The 23,843-nt window shown below is 37.8% G+C and overlaps 2 protein-coding genes across 2 annotated transcripts in view; one reads left to right on the plus strand and one right to left on the minus strand.

Annotated features, from left to right (window-relative positions):
- The first annotated feature begins 1,285 nt into the window (after positions 1-1,285).
- raf1b (Raf-1 proto-oncogene, serine/threonine kinase b) lies at positions 1,286-20,382 on the plus strand. The gene is made up of 17 exons (XM_016484589.1): positions 1,286-1,457; positions 5,023-5,249; positions 5,510-5,622; positions 6,305-6,407; positions 6,482-6,639; positions 7,756-7,842; positions 9,151-9,304; positions 9,400-9,424; positions 9,526-9,623; positions 9,809-9,926; positions 11,316-11,400; positions 11,610-11,786; positions 15,100-15,146; positions 15,338-15,456; positions 16,103-16,234; positions 18,269-18,403; positions 19,653-20,382. Exons 2-17 carry the CDS (start codon positions 5,049-5,051, stop codon positions 19,788-19,790), a joined length of 1,890 nt encoding a protein of 629 aa, XP_016340075.1. The 5' UTR covers positions 1,286-1,457; positions 5,023-5,048; the 3' UTR covers positions 19,791-20,382.
- A 2,281-nt stretch (positions 20,383-22,663) lies between these two features.
- The window catches only part of mkrn2 (makorin, ring finger protein, 2), a 7,365-nt gene continuing 6,185 nt past the window's right edge, over positions 22,664-23,843 (minus strand). The window contains exon 8 of the mRNA XM_016484594.1: positions 22,664-23,566. Within this exon, the coding sequence (XP_016340080.1) occupies positions 23,417-23,566 (150 nt within the window). The 3' untranslated portion in view covers positions 22,664-23,416. The remainder of the gene's footprint in view (positions 23,567-23,843) is intronic.

Raw genomic sequence — 23,843 nt, forward strand, 5'->3', positions numbered from 1 at the left:
ACGTTCAGAAACGTAGCAAGGAGATCAGTAAAATAATCCATGTGGCATCAGGGGTTCAACTGTAATATTACGAAGCTACGAGAATATTTTTTGTGCGCAAAAGAAAAAACAAAACAAAATGACTTTATTCTGTGTCAGCCACACCACAACGTTTTCTACGTTGCTTGTGCTTTGATTTGAACGAAAACAACATATCCGTGTGGTGCGGCTGACACAGAACAACATACGCTGTTTGCGTTCAGTGGATACTCTCCAAAATGGCGCTAGGGAGGAGACGAATTGTTGAATAAGGTCGTTATTATTTTTTTCTTTTCCGTGCAAAAAGTATTCTCGTAGCTTTGTAAAATTACGGTTGAACCCCTGATGTCACATGGATTATTTTACCGATCTCCTTGCTACGTTTCTGGACGTTGATCGTGACAATTACATTGCTGTCTATGGGAGGGTCAGAGAGCTCTCAGAATTCAACAAAAATATCTTAATTTGTGTTCCGAAGATGAACGGAAGGTCTTATGGGTTTAGAACGACGTGAGGGTGAGTAATTAATGACAGAATTTTCATTTTTGGGTGAACTATCCCTTTAATATTAGTGTTGGGGAGTAACTAGTTACATGTAACAGAATTACGTAATTTAATTACAAAATAAATGTAATTGTAATCAGTTACAGTTACTGAGAAAAAATTTATAATTAAATTAGTTACTTATGAAAATGTTAACGATTACAATGGGGGTTACATCTGAATTTATTTTCACACCCACACCCACATACAGATTTAATTGATTTCTTTCATAAATTGCAGTGACGGCTCTAAAATATGAGTTCGATTCCAGTGTTTCCTTGTCATAGTTATGCAAAGATTTGAGAAACTGCATCATGGCAACTAAAATATTTCTTGTTATGGTTTTAAATCTGTATTTAACCTCAAAATGATCTCGATGTAAGTGGTCGCCGTGCTTTAAAATTAAATTTTACTTGAATCTTAATTGGAAAGTCTGAGCGTAATCAGTTGAATACTACTGTAAGGTTAACCCTGCCTGGTTTACATGTTTGAAAATGATTAACAGTTGAAAAACATTAAAAATTTAGTAAAGTAATCAAATGTAATCCGTTGCATTACTTCATTAAAGTATAATCTGTAACTTATTACATTTCCAAAGTAACCTTCCCAACACTGTTTGTACCCAACACAGCTACAAAAAAAATAGAAAGCAACTATGTGTGCTGTGACTAGTCAAACAGTAGACATCTTCAATTCATATTTTTAGCCTACTAATCAAACTGCACATGAGTCATCTGGTCCTGGAGTTTAGACGAGTCGAAACCTGGGCTATTAAATGTTAGTGAAGCTTGCCATATCACGCGACTGCTTGAAGCATTGGACAAAAACCAGCGAGCTCGTCGCGTCGCTGCAGTGATGAAAATCATGGCGGATCAACAATTCAACAACTTTCTCTGGTGAGTAAAGCCTTGCTCTCTTGATTTCTCGCAGGCTTTGTTCGCTCCTCGCCGCGGATCGGATCGGAATGAGTCGGGGCTCAGTAACGCTACAGACGTTCGCTGTTGCGTTGAAACACCATTCGCGGCTGTTATTGTTTGTTTGCGTGAAGTGTACTAGAGAATGTGTCAGTAAACACGGTTAAATCTATTAGAACGAGCTAATCTTCCCCTTTCTTTCTGTAGTCAGTCCGCTGCGTGTCTTGTTGCCACACAGATCCAGCGAGTATAGCTGCTTAAACTTCTCAAAGGACAACAACATGGACTTTGCTAAAAACACAAAACATCAGTGTCTTATCGTTAGGGAAAATATCATTTCTTGTGTCGGTAAATAATGCCAGGAGTGTAAACGAGCGGTTTTAATGTAACAAGGTCTGATATATTGAAATGAAGTGTAACTGTGTGACATGAATTATTGCCAACATGAAATATTAACAACCCTCTTCATTGTTCTCTAGTTTTTCCTCAAATACAGATCTCAATTGCACAGTCTTCTCCGTTTGATCAAGTTATGTCTGTTTTAGAACTGAAGCGTGTTAAATGTTTGTTTATAGAATTACCCGGATATTCTTTGAACACATAGGCTAATGACTTTGGTATCTCGATTTGTTTCCTCAGACTGGATTTTCATGAAACCTGTCTGTACTGTTCTGCATTTATTGTACTAGCTACTGAATCTGGCTGCATTGCAGATGAGTCTGAACCAAAGCAAGCTGATGTTATTGTGGTTCAGCTGAGTGATCTGTAGACATCAGGCTATCAGCACTCCTCTAATGGCTTTAATTGTGCTGCTTTCTGATGCAATATTATTTATACACCTCTCTACAGGGCCTAAAGAAGTGTTCTGAATATGGTTTTAGAGACCTTTTAGTCTAAACAAGAATGTTTCATTTCATAGCTATTCTTTGAAATCCATAATTGTGGGCATTTTTTAGTAGTTGTATTATAATAGTCATTATTTGACTTTTATCCCCAATGCAAAGAGCCATATTTCAAGAATAGTTACTGATATGTGAGCCTGCAGCACAAAAGCAGTCTTAAGTCGCTGGGGTATATTTGTAGCAATAGCCAACAATACATTGTATGGGTCAAAATTATAGATTTTTCTTTTATGCCAAAATCATTCGGATATTAAGTAAAGATCATGTTCCATGAAGATATTTTGTAAATCTCCTACCGTAAATATATCAAAACTTAATTTTTGATTAGTAATATGCATTGCTAAGAACTTAATTTGAACAACTTTAAAGATGATTTTCTCAATATTTAGATTTTTTTGCACCCTCAGATTCCAGATTTTCAAATAGTTGTATCTCGGCCAAATATTGTCCTATCCTAACAAACCATACATCAATGGAAAGCTTATCAGCTTTCAGATGATGTATAAATCTTGACCCTTATGACTGGTTTTGTGGTCCAGGGTCACATATAGAAATCATAAAATGAATAAATGTTGAATATTTTCAAAGTTTTAAATTGAAAAACAAACTTTGGTAAATTGGTATTTAGTGGCCAAAACAGTATTTTCACACTTGTCTAACGCAAAGATATTCATACATTTATATCATATTATAATATGCACACATAAACACAAACACTTCGTTAGGTAGCTTCAAGATATTGAAGTAACATTATGACATTTTTGACAGCGTGTTGTAAAATTGAGGGCAGCATTTTGACTTGTAAACCTAACACTGAGAGTGTTTTACTCCGGACTCATTTGTGTTTCTCACAGCATTAGCGTCAGATCAGCAGTGAGTGTCTGTCTCTGATAGCTGCTCAGACCTGCTCGACAGGTTTCTGATGTCAGAACAATGAAGACCTAAAAAGGATCAGCAGGCCAGAGCAGTTAAACCCAACATAGTTACAAAGTTACTTTCCGAGCGAGAACAGGTGGATATCTCTGTGGCTCATGCAAAATGGGTGAGAAACGCTTGGCCACGAATACTGTGTGACTTGCGTGACTTGTATCGTGAGCTGGCCGCAGTTTGGACAAACCATCTGATTGTGAAAGGACATGAAATATTGCCAGTTCTTCATACACAGAACAGTTAGGAAACACTGAATAGCAGTAATCCAACAATTTTGGATTACTTTCATTCTACTGTAAGTCGTAATGGCTTCTTTTCAGACACAGTTATTGACAGGATATCTGTCACCATCTGCGTTTCTGCTCTTCTTAGCGGCAAAGACGTGATGACCAATGTTTCTTGCAACAACAAAAGTGTGTCCTAGAACACTTCATCAGATGTGTTGTTGGGCATTTTATGTGTGTGCTTTGTCCTGAGGAGCGGTGGAAATAGTCTGGGCCTGTCGATCATCTGTCCTTACCATTTTCAGGCAGTTAAGTTATTAATTTTATCGTTGTTATTATCAAGCTCAAGATTGGGCTGTTGTTCTGTGTTATTATTAGCATGACTTATGAGTGAATGGCTTTAGATTAATCTATTATTTTGATAAACCTTCCTGGTTGGATGTTGAATGTTATAGAAAAACTATAATAAATACAAAAGTTTATACTAATTTTTACACAAGATTTATTTTGCAGAAAGACTGACCCGTCTTTAATGAAGCAGAAAGCAGAAGTGTGCTGTGAGAATTACTAATCATCAAACATTATGATTTTATTATTATCATCTGAAGACTAACTGGGTGTTCTTTTGAATGATGGCTTGTTTAATTCTGTTCGGAGGACCCTGTCAGAGAGATTTGTCCTTGACTTATCAGGAGCTTCACTCTCATGTTGCGAGCTGTAATAGAAAGACTGCATTACATGACATTAGATTCAGTCTTGACTTGCGGGTGACCTTGTTTATAAACTGTATGCTGTGCTGTTTTGGAGGGTTATTGAGTCACGTAGTCACATTACAAATACAATACCCACTTCAGAGTTGCTAGGTACTATATGAGAGTAATGGATATAGGAAATGGTGTTTTTAACCATATATTATAATTCATGTCTTGTTTGTTAAAGATTTGTTTTACTTTCCCTCCGGCCATCCCAGATTAGGATGAGTTTGCTCTGTCATCAGATTTGGAGAAATGTAGCATTGCATCAGTGTCTCAGCAATGGATGCTCTGCAGTGAATGGGGGGCGTCACAACAGGAGATGCACTTTTTCACTGGAGGAAGCGTTATTATGGATTATGGACTCTTTTAGTTAAAAACGTGTTAATGCTGGATTTGTTTCAGCTTTTGTCTTCTCCAGCTGTTCACTGATGGACTGGAGTGGTGTGGATTACTTGTGGATTATTGTGATGTTTTTATCAGCTCTCATTTTGACGGCACCCATTCACTGCAGAGCATCCATTGCTGAGACACTGAGGCAGTGCTACATTTCTACTAATCTGATGAAGACACAGACTCATCCTAATCTGGGATGGCCGGAGGGTGAGCACATTTTAAGCAAATGTTCATTTTTGTGTGAACTATTCCTTTCAGGACCATTGTTTTGGCCACGTTCCTGATTTCAGATCAGTATGTTTGTGAGGTCAGGTCATTTCTATTTGTTCTGTTCTCATGCTAGATTATTGAAGTCTGCTGCTGCCCGCCATGATGGAGCATATTCAAGGGGCCTGGAAAAGCATCAGTCATGGGATTGGATGCAAAGACTCGGTATTTGAAGAATCCTGCATGTCTCCCACCATTCTCAATAACTTCCCGTACCGGAGATTATCAGATGACGGGAGAATCCCAGACTCGAAAACTAGCAGCACAATCCGCGTCTACCTGCCCAACAAACAGCGGACTGTGGTAACAATAAAATAATCGAACACTTTCAGTGAATGTTTGACACAATACGATGAGCATGAGATTATCCTGGTGCAGTGTCTTGACCCATAGACTTGCGCTGTAAGCGCCATGATGAATGAGCAGTTTGTTATTACAAATTCACAAAGTGCTTGTCGATATAATGCCAAAGATGCAGCCTGGATTGTTCCTTTCATCTACACAACCTTAACATGCTTTCACTTCAATTTAAGTGATAAAATATTGAACTTGTGTTGTAATAGGTGAACGTGCGACCAGGTATGACGCTACGCAACTGCCTCATCAAAGCCCTGAAAGTCCGTGGGCTTCAGCCAGAATGCTGTGCTGTTTTCAAGCTTCATCGAGAACATTCATTGTAAGTTGTGGCCTATGGTCAAAAAAAAAAAACATGTTGTGAGCTTGCAGTCTGAATTGAATATATATAGTGAGAAAGACTGAGCACTGTGATATTATTGACAACAAAGTTTATCGCCTTGTCTTCACTGTTTGCATGTGGCCATCAACATGCAGTTCCAATAAAAAGTTGTGTGTGTATTGAACCCAAATTAATTTGGTATTTTTGCCAATGATTAACAGAAAGTCTCTTTTTACAAAACGATGTAAAAAAAATAACAAATTATAAAATGCATTGTAACTGATAATGCTGGATTTTGATATAGACCATTTTACAAGCTCACAAGAGTTCATTCTGATGCATTTGGGAATGACTGTAATATCCTGGAGGAAAACCTCTAGTAATGGCTTAAAATCAGCATTGTTGTCCTGGAGTGGCCAACTCTGAGTAAAGATCTCGGTCCAGTTTATGAGTGAACTTGTAAAGGTCTCCCGTCATGTAACCTGACTGAGCTTGAGCAGTTTTTCCAGAGAGACCAGAGCAAATCTGATAGATGCAGAGCTGCTAATTATGACTTAAAGGGGCATGAATACTTATGAAAACTGTTATTGTGTGTTTAATATCTGAAATAATCAAGCTCCAATTGGTTTAATCTTGGCCCTGAAAGTCAATTAAATGAAATCGCATCATTCTTTGTGTTCAGTAAAAAGTTGCGCATGGATTGGAGCACTGATTCTACCTCACTGGTCGGAGAGGAGCTGCTGGTTGAAGTCTTAGATCACGTACCCCTGACTACGCACAATTTTGTGAGTTCCCATAATGTGTTTAAATTGAGCCATTGTTGTCTTTACGACTTCTCTAATGACCATCCCCTCCACAGGTACGAAAAACCTTTTTGAAGTTGGCCTTTTGTGACATATGTCAGAAGTTTCTTTTGCACGGCTTCAGATGTCAGACGTGCGGCTACAAGTTTCACGAGCACTGCAGCACCAAAGTGCCCACGATGTGTGTGGACTGGAGCAACATCCGACAGCTCCTGTGAGTGTTTATCAACCCATACACAAGAACAAACTCCTGCTTTTGTCACGCTTCACGTCTACACAGGGCTACTGTCTTGTAAATATCAGGATTTTAATGTTTAAAATTTTATTTCCAGACCTAGAAAAGGAAAAGTTACAGCAATACTATATTGTATATGTTTTTCTAGTGAGATGTCATAGAAACTCAGAAGGCATAGGAACCCAGTTTATGCACGTTCTATTATAAATGTAACCATGCTTAAAGTTCCGATTTTGAGTAATGTATGTGTTTCATAGCTTTTTTATATTGAACAGGCTTTTTTCCTCTGTTGAAGAGAAGATAGACATGTAGATGTAGTTCAGGGGAAGTCTCTTGATGCACAGAAAGAGTTTTGCATAGAGGCTCTCATACTGTGAGCTTTGTAGATGTCTATCAATGAAAATCAGGTAATGCACGGTACAAAGGTCCATTCTTCTGGTGCTCGTACTAGTCACTTCATGCTGCAGGAATTCATCACAAAGCCCTACTTCAGTTAAAAAAAATAAAAATTACAAGCATAATGTTTTCTAAGATTATACCAAGGAAAATCCCTCATTAGTCCATCTAAAATTATATATTGTATAGCTGGGAAAACATTTGTAATATTTCTGTCATGACAACTCTCGGAGGGATTGGCATGGTAATGTACATGACAATGTTAATGTATTTGGTCTTGGCGGAATAGATCTGCTACGCTGCTGCTGCAGCAGAGCAAGTACTGAGACTTGCTACTGCCAATACATCCACAACATGCTGCTGTGAGCATGTAAGAAACACTGCTGCTGCACATATAACATACATGAAATAACCCCCATATAGCATACATGAATCACCTCGTAGCAGATCTATACAGGTGGAGCTGGGGAAGGTGGAGGGTTTCTGAAGCAAGCTGCAACTGCTACGGCAAGCACTAGTCATATATTTGAATATTGAGCAGCGAGCTCATTGGTTACCGATACAAGAGAGAACCAGTCAGCTGCCATGTGACAATGATGTCACCAGATCCAGATCGGACTGCGCCATCTAGAGTTGCATGCCAGAACTCTGTATTTGTAATTTAATTTAAGTTAATTCAATGGCCGTGTGCTTTTCCAGACTGTTCCCGACTCCCGGAGAGAACGGGACTCCATCGCTCCCTCCCCTCTCATCCCGTCGCATGCAGAACTCGAAATTCTCCTTCAGGTAAATATAGCCTGTTTCTATATTTACCTCAAATGCCGTGAACTGACTCGACAAGTCCTCTGAAAATCAAAGCATGTCAAGATGCCACCTTGTTTTTTTTCTTCTTCCTTGTATTTAGGGATTATGCTTGTAGTTCCTTGTGTTAAAGCATTTCAGGTGATCGTCTGCTGGAAAACATTGTTCCTTACGCAGTTTTGTCAGCTTTATATCATAAACAGCCACCTTAATCTCAAAATCGTGCATGCTGTTAAAATATTTCACTAGTAATATTTGTTAGTTAAAAATTAACAGTTATATTTTCCCATTTAGTGCTGAAATGATTGGCCTTAGAAAGTTCCAGCCAGGTGGAGAAACGCAACCCAATCAAGATTACAGCATTTGTGGCATGAGATTGATCATCACAAAAAATAATTGTAACAATAACACACTTCCAGTGGTAGTACACTAGGCCAACAAGTAATTAAAACAACTAACAACCATTAAAATCCACACTGCTTTAGAAATATATCCACTACACATTACAAGACGTTGCTGGCATGATGTGACAAAATCACTTGCTGGCCTTGTCTGTGTAAACTTGCACCCAGTTTTGCAACTTGTTAGTTTTTCCTGTTTTCATGATGACGTAAATCTATTTAGTAACTTTCACATAAAATGCGCACTGATACTCAGCAGGAGCCTGATCTGTAGATGTTGTTGTTTTTATATATATATATATATATATATATACTTTTTGCCAATCAAGATCTAAGCAAATGTTCTTATTTTTAAATGTGCTAGTGGCATTTGATCTTCTTTAGTCTGTCCGACATTTGCTATAACTTTTTTAACTTTACATTCACTATGCTTTTATTATAGAGCACTGCGGTGATGGAGTATTTTTGTAGGACAACCTTATGTTAGCATCACACTGGTTTCTTTGCCTAAAACCCTAATAGGTTTTTTCCATTGGCTTTTTACAGAAAATAAGCTCTGGGACCAACAAAAGCTTATGAGGCTCACCTTGTTTTTTAAAATCAAAAACCAATTCAGAAAACCCACTGACTTCAGGACGATGTAACCGGAAGTGCTAAAATGCATCTCGTTTCTGGGTTTTGGCCTACAAAAATACACCGTCCCTGCAGCACTCTATAATATTTAGTGAATCCTGTAATATATATTGCGACGTTTTATGTTTGTGCTATGAAAGAAGTGAATTTGCACAGCCAGACTTGGGTCTAAACTCATTCGAAGCTTTGTGAGAAAATGAACTCTCCTTCGTGGTGTGAGCGCGTGCTGAGATTCACTGACGCACAAACACTTCTCTAGTCCCTATCACAGATACTCGACGCCAAATGCTTTAAACTACATCACCCCCATGCCGTCCCCGGGTGTTTCTCTCAGTCATAAAGTGCTGTCCACATCCACCCCCAACGTCCACATGGTGAGCACCACCCAGCCGGTCGATGAAGCTGCTTATCAGGTGAAACGCCAGCGCTCACTGTTCTGTCCTAAAATCAGCATAAAATCTCTCAAAGTTTCCATATGTTAAAATAGTACTTCCCTCTTTATTCATAGGAAGCCTTAGGGCGAGATGAATCCGGTAAGGGGATTTTCAGAACTTTTCCTCAGGTTTCATAGCAAAGCTAAGGTTGAAATGCCTTCTTACATATCCCATTTTTTATGTGTCGCATTCATTCACAGGAAGCCCTCAAGATCAGAGCCCGACGGAGTGGTCCAAAACCCCGGCTCCAGCTCACAGGGAGAAAGCGCCTTCGACCAACACTCAGGAAAAACGCATCGTAAGCGCCAGCCATGTCCACTTTACTTTGCTTGAGACACGCTAGAATGAAAAATCTGATTAGTTTCTGCCAACTAAGTTTGGATCAGTTCCTTGCTACTCAAACAAAATGATCATTTTTAAATGGTACGTGACATTTCTGTCAACATTAGCTAATGTTTGCGTGGTTTGTTTATTGGTCACTAGCGTCCTCGAGAGAAGAGAGATTCCAGCTACTATTGGGAGATCGAGGCCACTGAGGTGGTTCTGCTCTCCAGGATCGGCTCAGGGTCTTTCGGCACAGTTTACAAAGGGAAGTGGCATGGTAAGAGTTCTTTCTCACCATTCATTTATTTATTTGTATTATTAAATAGACTTCAGCTGATGTGTGGTCATGCAGGGGTGCATGTAATGGCTATTTCACAATGGCATCGAACACATCCAGTGAAAAGGATGTCTTTGAGTGTCTGAGTGTTTTGTATTTAACTCTAATAATCTGATCTTTGTGATCAGAGTTCCAAAATAAAAAAAAATAACTTAAGTCACTAATTATTAAAGTGCACCTATTATGCCATTTCGAATATTGCCTTTCATGCAGTGTGTAATGTAGCTGTATGTGAATGTAAACGATCTGCAGAGTTGTAAAGCCGAAAGTGCATGATAAATAAAGTTATTGTCTCCCAAAAGAAAGAATCGACTCTGAACAGCCGAAACGAGTCTTCATTAATTCGGATGTGGAGAAGACGCTGTGTCCTACGCTGTGAAAGTAAATTCATTTTATTTTCACTTCCGAAAGATGAGGCTGCAAAGAATCGGTGGCTAAAATTAAAATTTCCACTGTACCACAGCAGTGCGACCCCGATCTTTTTTGTGTTCCCATCATTTTACTGATGGCTGCTTCACAAAACGCTTGCTTTTGAAAGCTGGCTCAGTACCCAGTGTATTTGGACCAGCTGACTCCACTGAATCACAACCTGTAAGTATGAGAAATAATAGATGTTTATATTTTCTATCGAGCGTTCAAAATACACAACTTTGGCATATTGTTTCCGACACATGCTGTACACAGTAGACCAATCACAACAGACTGGGCCATCTGACCAATCAGAGCAGAGCAGACTCACGGAAAGGCGGGGTTTAGAAAGACTGAATCGCAGAACTACTTCGAACGAATCGTTGGAAAATGAGCTGATATTGAATGCATATTTTGATAAAACTGAAGCGTTCTTTGACCTTGCATGCATGTAAACCTGTTGTAGGAGACTCCCAAAACAATATTAGGAACCTTAAAAATGGCATAATAGGGGCACTTTAATTAAAAAAACAACAAAACAAAAAAAACATTCCTAAATGGTTGTGTAATATTTAAAATATTTGCGGGGTGAATTTCCAGCGAAATAAAATTAAATAAAATCACTATATATTGATATATACATGACATGCAGGGGAAAAAAATAAAATAATATAAATAATAAAATAAGGAAACAAATTAATAAATGATTGGAATAAATTATTACAACATTGACACAATTTAGCTAAAATGGCGAAACTAATTAATAAATAGTGGGAATGAATTCTTAATTCATGGCCATGATTTTTATTATAATTATAGTTGAAGTGCACTTATAATGTGAAGCTGAGTCGACCGGCTTAGACGAACAGAAATCCCGCTTGCTTTAGTCAGTTTAAGTTACTTTATTTCATGAATTTTCAGGTGATGTTGCTGTGAAGATTTTAAAGGTCACGAATCCCACACCAGAGCAGTTACAGGCCTTTCGCAACGAAGTAGCTGTTCTCAGGTAAACCACAAAAGGGAAAACTGCAATTATTCATAGTGAAATTATTACATTATACCCATAAATGCGAGCTTGAGAGAAACATTTGCATTATAACCTTGTAGCGATCTCGTTCTCCAGTGTTCATGTAGTGCTAGCATCTGTTAAACACTGTCCAAATGCAGTCAGTCTCATTGGCCGAGCAGCTGAAGTGGTTTCTGTTGTTGTTACAGGAAGACCAGGCATGTCAATATTGTTTTGTTTATGGGATACATGACCAAGGCAAACATGGCCATTGTGACGCAGTGGTGTGAAGGAAGCAGCCTCTACAAACATCTGCACGTGCAGGAGACCAACTTCCAGATGTTCCAGCTGATGGACATCGCCAGACAGACGGCTCAGGGCATGGAGTGAGTGTTTCAGAGGGCATTCAGGGAAACTGGCTATAGTTTTATGAAGGCGCAGGGATGGCCGATCCTGAGAGCTCCTGTCCTGTAGAGTTCAGTCCTGAACCAGCTGATCACGGTTTTCAGGATCTCAGCTTTAGAGGCAGGTGTGTTGCAGCTGGGGGCGTGCGATATATATCATCTACGATGATATCATAATTGTTGTTTAAAGCAGTCCTATTATGCTTTTTCAACTTTAGTTAGTCTGTAATGTTGCTGTTTGAGCATAAAAAAGATCTGCAAAGTTACAAAGCTCAAAGTCCACTTCAAAAGGAGATTTAACAGAAATCTACACTTTTCAAAAACTACAACGAACGACTCGTTTGGACTACAACGCATATTTTCGACGAATGGGACGAGACCTGGTTGAGCTGCACTAGAGAAGGCAGCGAGTGTTATCACTATGTCGGAGACACGCTAGCTTTCCCTAAGCAGACGAACTTAGAGTGTTTACAATCATCTGGGTTTAAATCGCGCTCAAATTGATTTGATTTTGACGCAATATTTACACTGAAGCTCGCAGGCGGCTATGGTAAGGGGCATGACATTTCCCGAAACCAATCACAGAACACAAGTCACAGCACACACTGGCCCAGCTAACCAATCACAGCACATTTCGTATTTCAGAAGGCGGGCCTTCATTTGATACAGGAACTATTTGAGTCGTTCATGCCAGACTGGGGAGAGAGGTGTTGTAATAATGTAAAATATGTGAAAAATAATGTGTTTTTCGAACAACCTAGTATGAGAGCCTATTCTAGTACACCCCCAAAACAAAATCAAGACTTTGTAAAAGAGCATAATAGGACCCTTTTAAATGATATGCGATTTTACATTAGCGAGTACACACTCAGAGAGTGCAGACATACACTATGAGATTTAGATTCACATTTAGAGTTTCACTGCGTGATTTAGTTTATTAAAATATTCTAAAATATTAAAATATTTAGAATTCCACCAAAATTAAAGGGTTAAAAACGTCCCGTATGACTTTTATGTCTTTATTTATATAATCTGATATAGTTAATGTCACACAAAGAGTAGTTTTTTTTCTCTAAATATCACAGTTGCAAATGTGACATTGATTTGATGAACAGTTCAATAAATAAGTTGATATTAATTGGCTTACATTTTAGACACAACAGTTCCTGTATTTGCTCTATTTCCTCAATGAAAATAGTTTTAAACAAAGCCACAGCTGAACTGTTTTGAGTCTCTGAGCAACACAACAGTGTTTCGTTACTGAATCAATCAGCTGTTTGAACGCATCGCTTGAATGAATGACTCAATGACTCACTCATGCAGTGAATTTAGCTTTATATTGAAAGTATATTTTCCCTTTTTTCTCCAAATCCTTTCAAATATTAGTATTCAATGTTTTGTTTTGTAACTGCATTAATGCCCTGCATGAAACAGTCTGTGTGAAAGCATCTAAATGCCACTTCAGACACAGATTCTGTTCCTCTGCATTGCAAACACAGATTTTGTTGATACTGATTTCATTTGATTGGTAACAGCCCTGTAGTCTCTTACTATTTGAATTTGATTCAAATTAAGAATTTGACGCAAAAGATGATGCATACATTTAATTAAGTTAGAAAACAAATATGAAGTCTCATGAAGGTAAAAATGCCCATAAAAGGTCAAAATCTATTTAAACTTATTGGAAAAGTTGCAAACTATCCACCGCACAGAATATGAAAAATATCAAAAGCTTTGGCAGTCAGAGGTCCACAGCAGTCCTAAACCTGCCAAAATACCAGCACAGTAACACACTCAGAGAAATATCATCTTGATTATCATTATAGACAAAATTCCAGAAAATATCGAGATAGAATTTTTTGTCATTATGGCACACCCCTAGTTGCAGCAGGGTTGGCTGCCCCTGATCTAAACCAGCGTTCATCAACCCTGAGTCTTGCAACCCTAAATGCTGTTATTTGCTAAATGCAAATTATAACATGAAGCTAGCCAAATGCTGTATGGTTGGGATAGGAAAATTAACAGGCTTATCAACTTTCAAAACTTCCATACTTAAGCTGTTTTGTTGTAGATGTCAAAGGCTGTGCATCTAATGAATTCAACAGTATATTGGCTTAAATAAATAGTAAATTGATAGAAGATAGTGAACTTAGATGCCAACACAGACAAGCTGTCTGACGTGGCATGATCCTCGAAAACCATGAACAAAACTGCACAAAGTAAATAAAAATGCAACCCAAAATACACTAAATATGAATTGCTTTTGTACAATAAACTGCTTTGGTACTGTGTTGGGTATTGCAATGAAAAAATATACTACCATTCAAAAGTTTGGGGGCTCTTGGGGGTCTTAAGTCGCTGGGGTGTATTTGTAGCAATAGCTAGAAAAACATTGCATGGGTCAAAATTATAGATTTTTCTTTTATGCTAAAAATCATTAGGATATTAAGTAAAGATCATGTTCCATGAAGATATTTTGTAAATTTCCTACCATAAATATATTACAACTTAATTTTTGATTAGTAATATGCATTGCTAAGAACTTCATTTGGACAACTTTAAAGATGATTTTCTCAATATTTAGATTTTTTTGCACCCTCAGATTCCAGATTTTCAAATAGTTGTATCTCGGCCAAATATTGTCCTATCCTAACAAACCATACATCAATGGAAAGCTTAGTATTCAGTTTTTATTTTATCTCAATTTTGAAACATTTACACTTAAGACTTAAGGTTTTGTGGTCCAGGGTCACAATTAATAATATCCAGCAAGGGACTCATTAAATTTATCAAAAGAGACCTTTACAAAGACCTTTTCAATTAAATGTTGTTATTTTACATGTCACTGTATATCTGTATATCCATCAAAGAATCCTGGAGAGAAAAAAAAAAATATATATATATATATATATATATTATTGATGCATTTGATACTTTTCAGGCTTTGTGTTTGAAAGAAGAATGTTTTGGACCTGCGGTATTTGTAGTGTAACACAATTAAGACTGCAGAGCACAGCATGCTGTCACAGAGTTTGACAGCATAGTATATTTTCAGTGGCAGATTTGCATTTTGAGAGCATGATACCATCAGCTATTTATAGAAATGGGACCAGGTTTTAAAATAGTACGGCATAGGTGGGTGTTTATGTGTAAACTCAGAGGTGGTTTTGTCAGTTAACACCTGACGGTTTTCTCTACCAGTATGATGACAATGCCAAATATATACAGAATATAACCTCTGGGAATATAGAATTAAAATGTTTTCTAATAACTCTTCATGTCTTTTGTTTTCTAGTTACCTACATGCAAAGAACATCATCCATCGAGACATGAAGTCAAATAGTATCTTTTACGAACAACTTCTGAATTTGACATCCTTTTATTTCTGTATTGCATTGATTGAAGTGGTGAGCCATTGCTGCTACAGCAGCCTCTATAGAGAAGGTTTATTTTTGAAGCATGTTGTTTTGTGCTCACCCCGACCAATGAATATAGTGCTCAAGCTGTCATGAATTCCCTTCACGGAAGCTCAGATATCTTCCTGCATGAAGGGTTGACGGTGAAGATCGGTGATTTTGGTCTGGCCACGGTGAAGGCGCGGTGGAGCGGCTCTCATCGAGTGGAGCAGCCGTCTGGCTCTGTTCTGTGGATGGTGCGTTAAATGAAGAGTTCAGCCAAAGATTGGTGAAAATGTGCTCACCCTCCGGCCATCCCAGATTAGGATGAGTTTGTGTCTTCATCAGGTTTGTAGAAATGCAGCACTGCATCAGTGTCTCAGCAATGGATGCTCTGCAGTGAATGGGTGCCGTCAGAATGAGAGTCCAAACAGCCGATAAAAATGATATAACCAAAATATGAGTCCATAATCCAAATTAACGCTTCCTCCACTGGAAAAGTCCATTCTTGTAAACGGTGCAGATTTCTCTCCTGATTCAGACGAGATGACTTTTTCACTGGAGGAAGCGCTATCATGGATTATGGACTTGTATTTTAGTTAAAAGCGTCTTAATGCTGGATTAGTTTCAGCTTTTGTCTTCTCCAGATGTTCACTGATGGACTGGAGTGCTGTGGATTACTTGTGGATTATTGTGATGTTTTTATCAGCTGTTTGGACTCTCATTCTGACGGCACCCATTCACTGCAGAGCATCCATTGCTGAGACACTGATGCAATACTACATTTCTACAAACCTGATGAAGACACAGACTCATCCTAATCTGGGATGGCCTGAGTATATTTTAAGAAACAGTGTTTTATGTAATACTTTATGAATCTCTTACTGATACTGATGTTTTTAGGCTCCTGAGGTCATCCGGATGCAGGACAACAATCCTTACAGTTTTCAGTCGGATGTATACTCGTACGGTGTCGTCCTGTACGAGCTGATGACAGGAGAACTGCCTTATTCTATGATTGGAAATAGAGATCAGGTACAGTATCATTCTGTGATATCACACGATCGTGGACGTGATACAGTAATCTACCTGTTCACCCTGCATTAAATAGCACATGGATTTCACTCTCAGATTCCTGCTTACAGGGTTCTTACGCAGTTTGGAAGTTGATTTTAGTAATTTCTAGGTCTGGAAACGTATGGAAAACAGAGTATGGAAAAATATTTGCATTTCCAGACTTTTGCACTTATTTAGTTTTCAATAATTGAAAGTTATACATTTAATGAAAATAAATGTATCCTACAAGAAGTGTGTTTTCATGGCAGCTGTGCAGTGATTGTCAAACACGACTGAATGAATGCACTTTTTCATTATGCAGGTTTTTTCCTCAGGATATTCTTAGCACTCTATTACAGAGCCTCTAAAAGGACCTTTGCAGAAATAAAAAATATACAGACTTTCGTGTGCGCACGGGAAACCATTAAACTTAACACATAAGACGATGCACACTGATCCATCTGTTGCACCATCAGCTCATTTCACGGTGGTTTCTTGACTGCCACACAGTAGGCTATGCGTTAAAGCAGACCGAAGGCATTCAAATATGATGTACTGCCCTAAAAAAAGCCACATTTGAACACTTTTAGTTTTTTACAGTACCAGTCTTCTTCTAGAGCATTGGCAGGACAGGACAGTGCACACAGCTGTATTGTGCCGTCAGCTCATTTCATGTCATGGTTTCTCTGCCGCTACAGAGGATGTGTTAAACTGGAATTAAGGTCTTGATATTAGAGGTGCTACTCTTAAGGAAAGCCAAATTTTGAGCAAATAGATCTCTGTTAATCTATGTGCATCCATGCTGTCGTTTTCTTCATAGTAAGATGACAGTGACGCACAAAGGAAATGGGTTATAGTCTATAAAACTAGAAAAAGTAATGCGTAAGCGAGCACAATATTCCCGTGCACATGTGAATAGTTTCTCGAGGGCACGAAAAACTTTCTTGTGTGCATGCAAAAGTCTGTATGTGTGCAAGAAAATCAATAAAAAAAAAAAACCCTGAGAAGTATTTACAGATGAGAAATAGATGGAAATAATGCTGTATGTACCATTTATGTGAAATACGGTCTGAAAATCTGCTGAGAGGTTTGGGATTCGAGTCTGGAAAAGTGTGGAATTTTGAAATGGAAAACATGTAGGAATCCTGTGCTTAGGAAGATTTTTTTGTGTGTTACACTATAATTAGAAATAGGAGTTGTAAAATTAGTTTTTATTATATTTAGCAAGAAAACTAATCCTATTTTTAAGAATGTTACATCGTGACGTTATTTTTATGACAGTTAAGTACATTTAAAAAAATTCTTCCTCAAGTAGTGAAGTAGATGCTAAAATGAAGCCCATTCTATTTAATGTGAAATCTAATTGTATATATTTTTTTTATCTTTCAGTTTTGAGCTTAAATATGACCTGGGCATTTCTTTGCAAGACTAGACACGAGTCCTAGTGTGTTTAAGCTACAGCATTGGCTCGCAGGGCGTGATACATGCAGTAGCTCAGTATTGAGTGTGAGTGTGTGTTGAGCTTGTGCTCACAGCAGCGTGACTCTGAAATGTGTTTGGCAGTGATCCTGAGCGCTCCGGCCCTGCTGCTAAATTTAGGAGCCCAAAGGCTAAAGGTCCGTTTAAACTACCCTCGCTGCTTTTGTAGCCTATTGTTTAATGATGAGGTGAAACGAAGGCCATTATTATTGTTTCCCCCAAATCCTCGTTCAAAATCAGGGATTCTCACTCATTAAGTATTGCATTCCAGCATGAAATCTGTCCTGCATTTTTTGCTGTGGCTGATTTGTGTAGGCGAGGTGTGCTATTGCTTTTCTAAGACATCAGACTTGAAATCTATTCAGTGCAGGAAATAAATAGACTTATCTATATCTAGAGCCACATCTAGAGACCAGAATATCATCCTAGTGTCTTTTGCACGGACGAGCAGCAATCGCGCTGTGCACATGCAAAAATCTAGTTCCCGTTGTCGTTTCGAGTAGAGTTAGTTGTTCCCTGTTGCTTTGTATGCAGATCATCTTTATGGTGGGGAGAGGCTATCTGACCCCTGACCTCAGTAAACTCTACAAGAGCTGTCCTAAAGCCATGAAGAGACTCGTCGCCGACTGCATCCAGAAGTCCAAAGACGACAGACCGCTGTTTCCGCAGGTAACATCGCTTACAAGTCCAGTGTAATCGCTTTCATTACTGTCAGAGGAAAACATTACATTATCACCTATTTCATGACAATTAAGCACATTGTTTCCCGCAAATTATTCTGATTGATGATTCTCTTTACTCTAGAACAATATTTTTAAACTATATATATATATATTACATAATATACAGTGTTTATGTTCTTAAAAAACTATTATAAATGTACAACAATAAATATTTACACTTTAGAACTTTAAACTGAAAAAAATAAAACAGCCATTTATTCCCAAGTGTGTAGTATTTGCCCAAAACAGATGAAAAATACATTTGCAACAGCTTGAATATAATGGCCTATGGTAATAACTGTAAATATTTTGTTAATAATAATGCATTTTGTGTTTATTGTTGAAGTCGAATGCTCAATTAGTTATTAATATTGTGTCAAAAAGCAGAAATAATTAAAAAATTGTTCTGCATGCCAGTTATCAGAATGAAATAATCTGTATCTGTCATAAAACGACTATCTGTTGATCTAAAATCTTAAATGTAAATAATGTATTATTTTACAATTCAGTGTCTTAACTGTAAATAGTGTCGTAATGCAAAAACCTTGATGTCCTAAAATAGTTATTAATATTATTTTCAGTTTTTGAATAATTATGGCATGGTAGTGTTCTCGTTTTGGTGGATTCGCCGCCTTGTTGCTGTGCGTTTGACCCAAAATTGAGCACTGTAAAAATGTTTTTTTTGTAAGATTATTGGAGTATGCTTTACAATTTCAGTTTTTCAGTTTCTTCTGTGTTTAATTCAATGCGTTACTTGCCGTTTCTTTGTAATTGTTTGTGAAATTTACTAGCAATTTCTAAGTGAAAGTTGTAAATCCAGCACCTTTTTTGTTTTCAGTGTACCTCAAATAATTTGGCCACTTATGATGTGTAGATTTATTGATTATGAACTGTAGCTGTTTGTTATTAAAGCAATAATCCCCAAGAAGCCGTGGTTTACAGTGAATTTATAACAGCTAAGAGGGTTTTAGACACTCATACCTAACAACGCCCCTTAGCTGTAAACAAAGGTGTGTGTTTGTAGAGTAATTTACAACAGCTTCGACCTTCAGCCAATCAGAGTCAAGCACCGGAACGCTCCGCTTTATAATAACCGTTAACTCGCGTGGATGGCAATTCGAAACCATTTTCATGCAGGGCTGTATAATGTATATGTTTTACTGCATTGGCATGATTTATGTTGGTGTCTTTTCTAGATCCTGTCCTCGATTGAGCTGCTCCAGCACTCGCTCCCCAAAATAAACCGCAGCGCGTCCGAGCCGTCGCTCCACAGGGCCGCGCACACCGAGGACATTAACGTCTGCACTCTGGCGCTTTCATCCGCCTTCAAGTGAAGAGGACGCACTGGCCACAAGTCTCATGTTAGAGCTGTGAACGTCCAGGAGTTGATTTCTGTGCTTTGTTTAGTATATTCTGTGTGTTACCTTCAGTCGGCCGGTGCTTGAGCTGGCTGACTTTACTGAAGCTGCTCTCTCTTCTGCTCTGCTGGCGTTCGGTGCCCCAGGACCTGTTTGGGAGGGAGCAGCTGATAGCACTTTCTTCACGCGGCTCACACTTTGATTGATTGTGTCTGGCTGTATCATTACTCCATACGATCACTCTGAGGGGTTTCTCATCAACCATGCAATCATGTGTGTCTGAAACGAGAGGCTCGACATGGAGCCGGTTGTGTTTTTATATCAGACGCCATCTAAACGCTTCCTTAGCACAAGCTATAGGGAGCACTTTATGATCTCGAGTCTAGATGTCTCTTTGACTGTGTATGTTACGAAAATCAAAGAAAGAAGAGTGGTCATAATTAACTTTATTATGAGACTTGTTAGGGATTTCTTTCGGCTTTTAGTGCTTGTCATGGAGAATTAACTTGTGAACTTGACAGATTGTTTATTCATTGTATTTTAATAAAATTAAGTTAAATACACCACACAAGATTTGTGCTTAGTATGAAGCTTTGAGTAGTTTATTGTGTTTATGAACCAGCAGCAATAATGTTATACAAGATGACCGTATTCAATGATTAAGGACTAGTTCACACAAAAATGAAAACTTGCTGAAAATGTACTCAGTCCATATAAGATTATGAGTTAGTTCCTTCATCAGGTTTGTAGAAATGTAGCATTGCATCAGTGTCTCAGCAATGGATGCTCTGCAGTGAATGGGTGCCGTCAGAATGAGAGCTGATAAAAACATCACAATAATCCACAAGTAATCCACAGCACTCCAGTCCATCAGTTAACATCTGGAGAAGACAAAAGCTGAAACAAATCCAGCATTAACACGTTTTTAACTAAAATGCCATAGAGCCCATAATCCTTAAAATTGCTTTCTGTTTCTTTAAGAAAAATCTGTTGTTGGTCTGAATGCGTGCTGATATTTAGTACTCTTGCTCGTGTGAAACTACCTGAATACAATTACAATGGTTTCATTTCAACTCTCGTGTCTAGTGATGTAGCTCATTAGCGTAGAAGCCTGTAGATGATATTGCTGATATGAATATGAATGTCATAAGATGTTCAGCCACAGCTGTGAGTGTGTTTCGGCTGTACACATGGCTCATTCAGAACCAGAACAATTTTAATGCATAATTTGGGTTTTGTGGGTTAAATAATATGACACGACCTGACAGAACCTTTTTTTTTTACACAACAGATCAGTGCTGCAAAGACACAATTGTGCATTTAACATCACATATTGGCTTTTCAACATGTTACTTTATTAAAGATGTTAAAAATCAATCGCGAACAGCACATCCTGAATATGGTACAAATAAAGGTTTCATTACTTTGCATGGTAGAGAAACTAATTCAAATGAACATTGCATAAAAAGTAGTTTTTCTGAATTGCTAAAGCGCATTCCTTGAAACCATCACTCGTTTTCTCAAAACCTTAAACACAAATCCAAACCTTCAAACTAAATTCACAGAACCCCTGACTCTTCTGGCAAAATCAAACAATCGCTTCAAAACCATTTCACCTGTATTCAAAATCAAACAATCATAAGTCAATAATATACACACTACAGATCATTCATTAGACACTACAGAGAAAAATGGAGAAAACAGTTGCATAGTTACAAAAAAAAGCATATTGTATATAGTAAATATTTTGCAAGCACACACACACACACGAAATCACACCTAAGTTTGGTGAATATACCAAAAAAAGTTGTTACTCTCAAAAAGGATATTTAGAAACAAGTGTGAACAGTTTTGAAGTATTGTGTGTAAATGACGACAACCGTGTTGCAGTTGTCCTTAACCTTTGCTTTCTTGTGTTTAGGGTTTTGCATCACAAGTTTATCACAGTGCAAATTGTGTTTTAGTGAGCGAGAATGTGTTTAGTTTAGCAAAAAGGGTGCATGAGATCTGCAAACAGTGTCTAAACTGCCAGAACATGTTTAAGGTTTTGCAGAAAGAGTGGTTTATTACACAAATTGGTTTAGGCCAGTGAGACTTCGGCTCAGAGAGTGGGGTTTAGTGTCTTTGCAAATGTGAAAAACTGTAATACATGAAATGTGTGATTTGGCCATCAGTGGTCTTGACTAACAAAATAACTAAACGTCTTGATTTGGACATAGCCGCTAAAACAATTTCTCTTCAATAAATAAATAAAATAATAAAAATCAAACAAATCGAAAATAAAAAGTGAAATTCAGTCATGTTTATTTCAAACATAAATAACTAATTCAATAATACTTCAATTTGAATAATTGGCGCCAAGATGCTTTTAATTTCAGTGTTTTCGGTTTATCACAGACATCGTCTGATTTAAATGAGATGAAAGCTTGTTCTTAATTGTGGGAGTCAGTGGTTTATATCTGACTGACATAATTTAAAATAAAAAAGTGCTATTATTTATGTATTTTTTCAACTGGTCTTCAATTTCATGTTGATAAAACTGTTATAAAGCACCTCAAGATTTTAGATAATTATTTCTTTTGAAACCGTGTAGTCAGAACTCTTAAACAAGGTTTCACGAAATTAGTGCTTTTAAATTATCTGTTCATGACTAATTAATTTTCACAATTCCACACAAATTGTAGAGTTGACTGCATTCTTAAATTCAGTGCTTCAATCTTATTTTAAGACATTTTTTCATCAGAGTATTAACGTTTCTATTACAAACACATACATATTTAAACCTGCTGAGGTGAATGAACATTTTTTACGAAGTTGAAGCAACTCCTTTCTCCAAACCATTCATGAGAGGAAATAAGAGTTTTAGTCCTATTGTGCACCATATTAGTGAGAGCTCATTATTAATCTCGTTATTAGCATAATAATTGTATAAAGGTGCAGTGTATTTGTGCAATTACTGTGATCAAGCGATTGTTTCAAAGACACACAGGCCACTCGGTCACTAAACGGTTTATTACACTCGTTCCAGTGTCACTCAACAATACAATTCAGAATAATAACCCATGATCAGATTCAAGAGTGAACCAGATGAGTGAGTGCAGCACTATGATATCAGCCGAGTCCAACGTGAAGGAACTATAATCCAAACGCTCCATTCACTGCTGACAGTCAATGGCTACTTTTTTAACCACAGCAATATTGCATGATGCCCAAAAGTTATAAAGTTATGAATATGTTATCTGAACTAGGTGCAACAATTACTATCTATTCATTTCATTTTTTTTTTTTTTTTACACACTAAACAGTATTTCTGTAATACACTTCATACAGTACTGGAGTGCATTTGAAAATGTGCCAGAGAGATTTTAGTTATGTTTTTATACATTCGTCTTTGGACTTTACGTTAAAAATCTGGCAAAATCCCAAAGCAGGTCAGGAGAATATCGCAGCCTACAGATACCACAAAGGTGCTTTAATTTCATACTCATGTGGATGTACTTTATGCTTCAGCACAGAAACATAGCACCTGTCAAATGTAATCGTCGATCACCTGTTGATACACATGTATTGGCCGGATGTTTTAAGGTGAGTGCGTCACGTGATCAGTGTGCCGCTGACGTGCCGCTCTGGTCTCCGGCTCCCGACAGCTGCATGAAGAGCTCGCCCAGTTCATTGACCTCGTCCTCGTCCTGCGGCGTCCCGCGATGCTCGCGCTCCTCGATGAAGTCCCACAGACGCACCGAGTTCAGAAACTGAGTTCAGCAGATTCAAGAGAGAGCGATATTACACATTTATGAAGTATGTCCATTTATCATACTAAGTATCATTTTTATATATAATGAATTACTTGTGCCTGCAGATGAAACAATAAATGCGCTCAAGTTATGCCGTCCCATAGCGTATGGAGGAATTTATTCGGCAAATGCGTTTCCATCTCCCATTATTCACATAAACCCTTTCTCTTCACAAGTCAAAAACCTCCTCAAATGAGCGTAAAAACCTTTTTGCGAATTAAGGGATATTTAAAAT

Source organism: Sinocyclocheilus anshuiensis, unplaced genomic scaffold, assembly GCF_001515605.1.
Source record: "Sinocyclocheilus anshuiensis isolate Anshui unplaced genomic scaffold, SAMN03320099.WGS_v1.1 scaffold1805, whole genome shotgun sequence".
NCBI lineage: Eukaryota > Metazoa > Chordata > Actinopteri > Cypriniformes > Cyprinidae > Sinocyclocheilus > Sinocyclocheilus anshuiensis.

Bases quoted from the DNA above. Each gene is read 5' to 3' on its own strand.
- raf1b (XM_016484589.1), top strand. From the start codon at position 5,049: ATGATGGAGCATATTCAAGGGGCCTGGAAAAGCATCAGTCATGGGATT. The intron at 6,640-7,755 runs GTGAGTGTTTAT...GTGCTTTTCCAG, and splicing joins AGCAACATCCGACAGCTCCT to ACTGTTCCCGACTCCCGGAG. The intron at 18,404-19,652 runs GTAACATCGCTT...TGTCTTTTCTAG, and splicing joins ACAGACCGCTGTTTCCGCAG to ATCCTGTCCTCGATTGAGCT.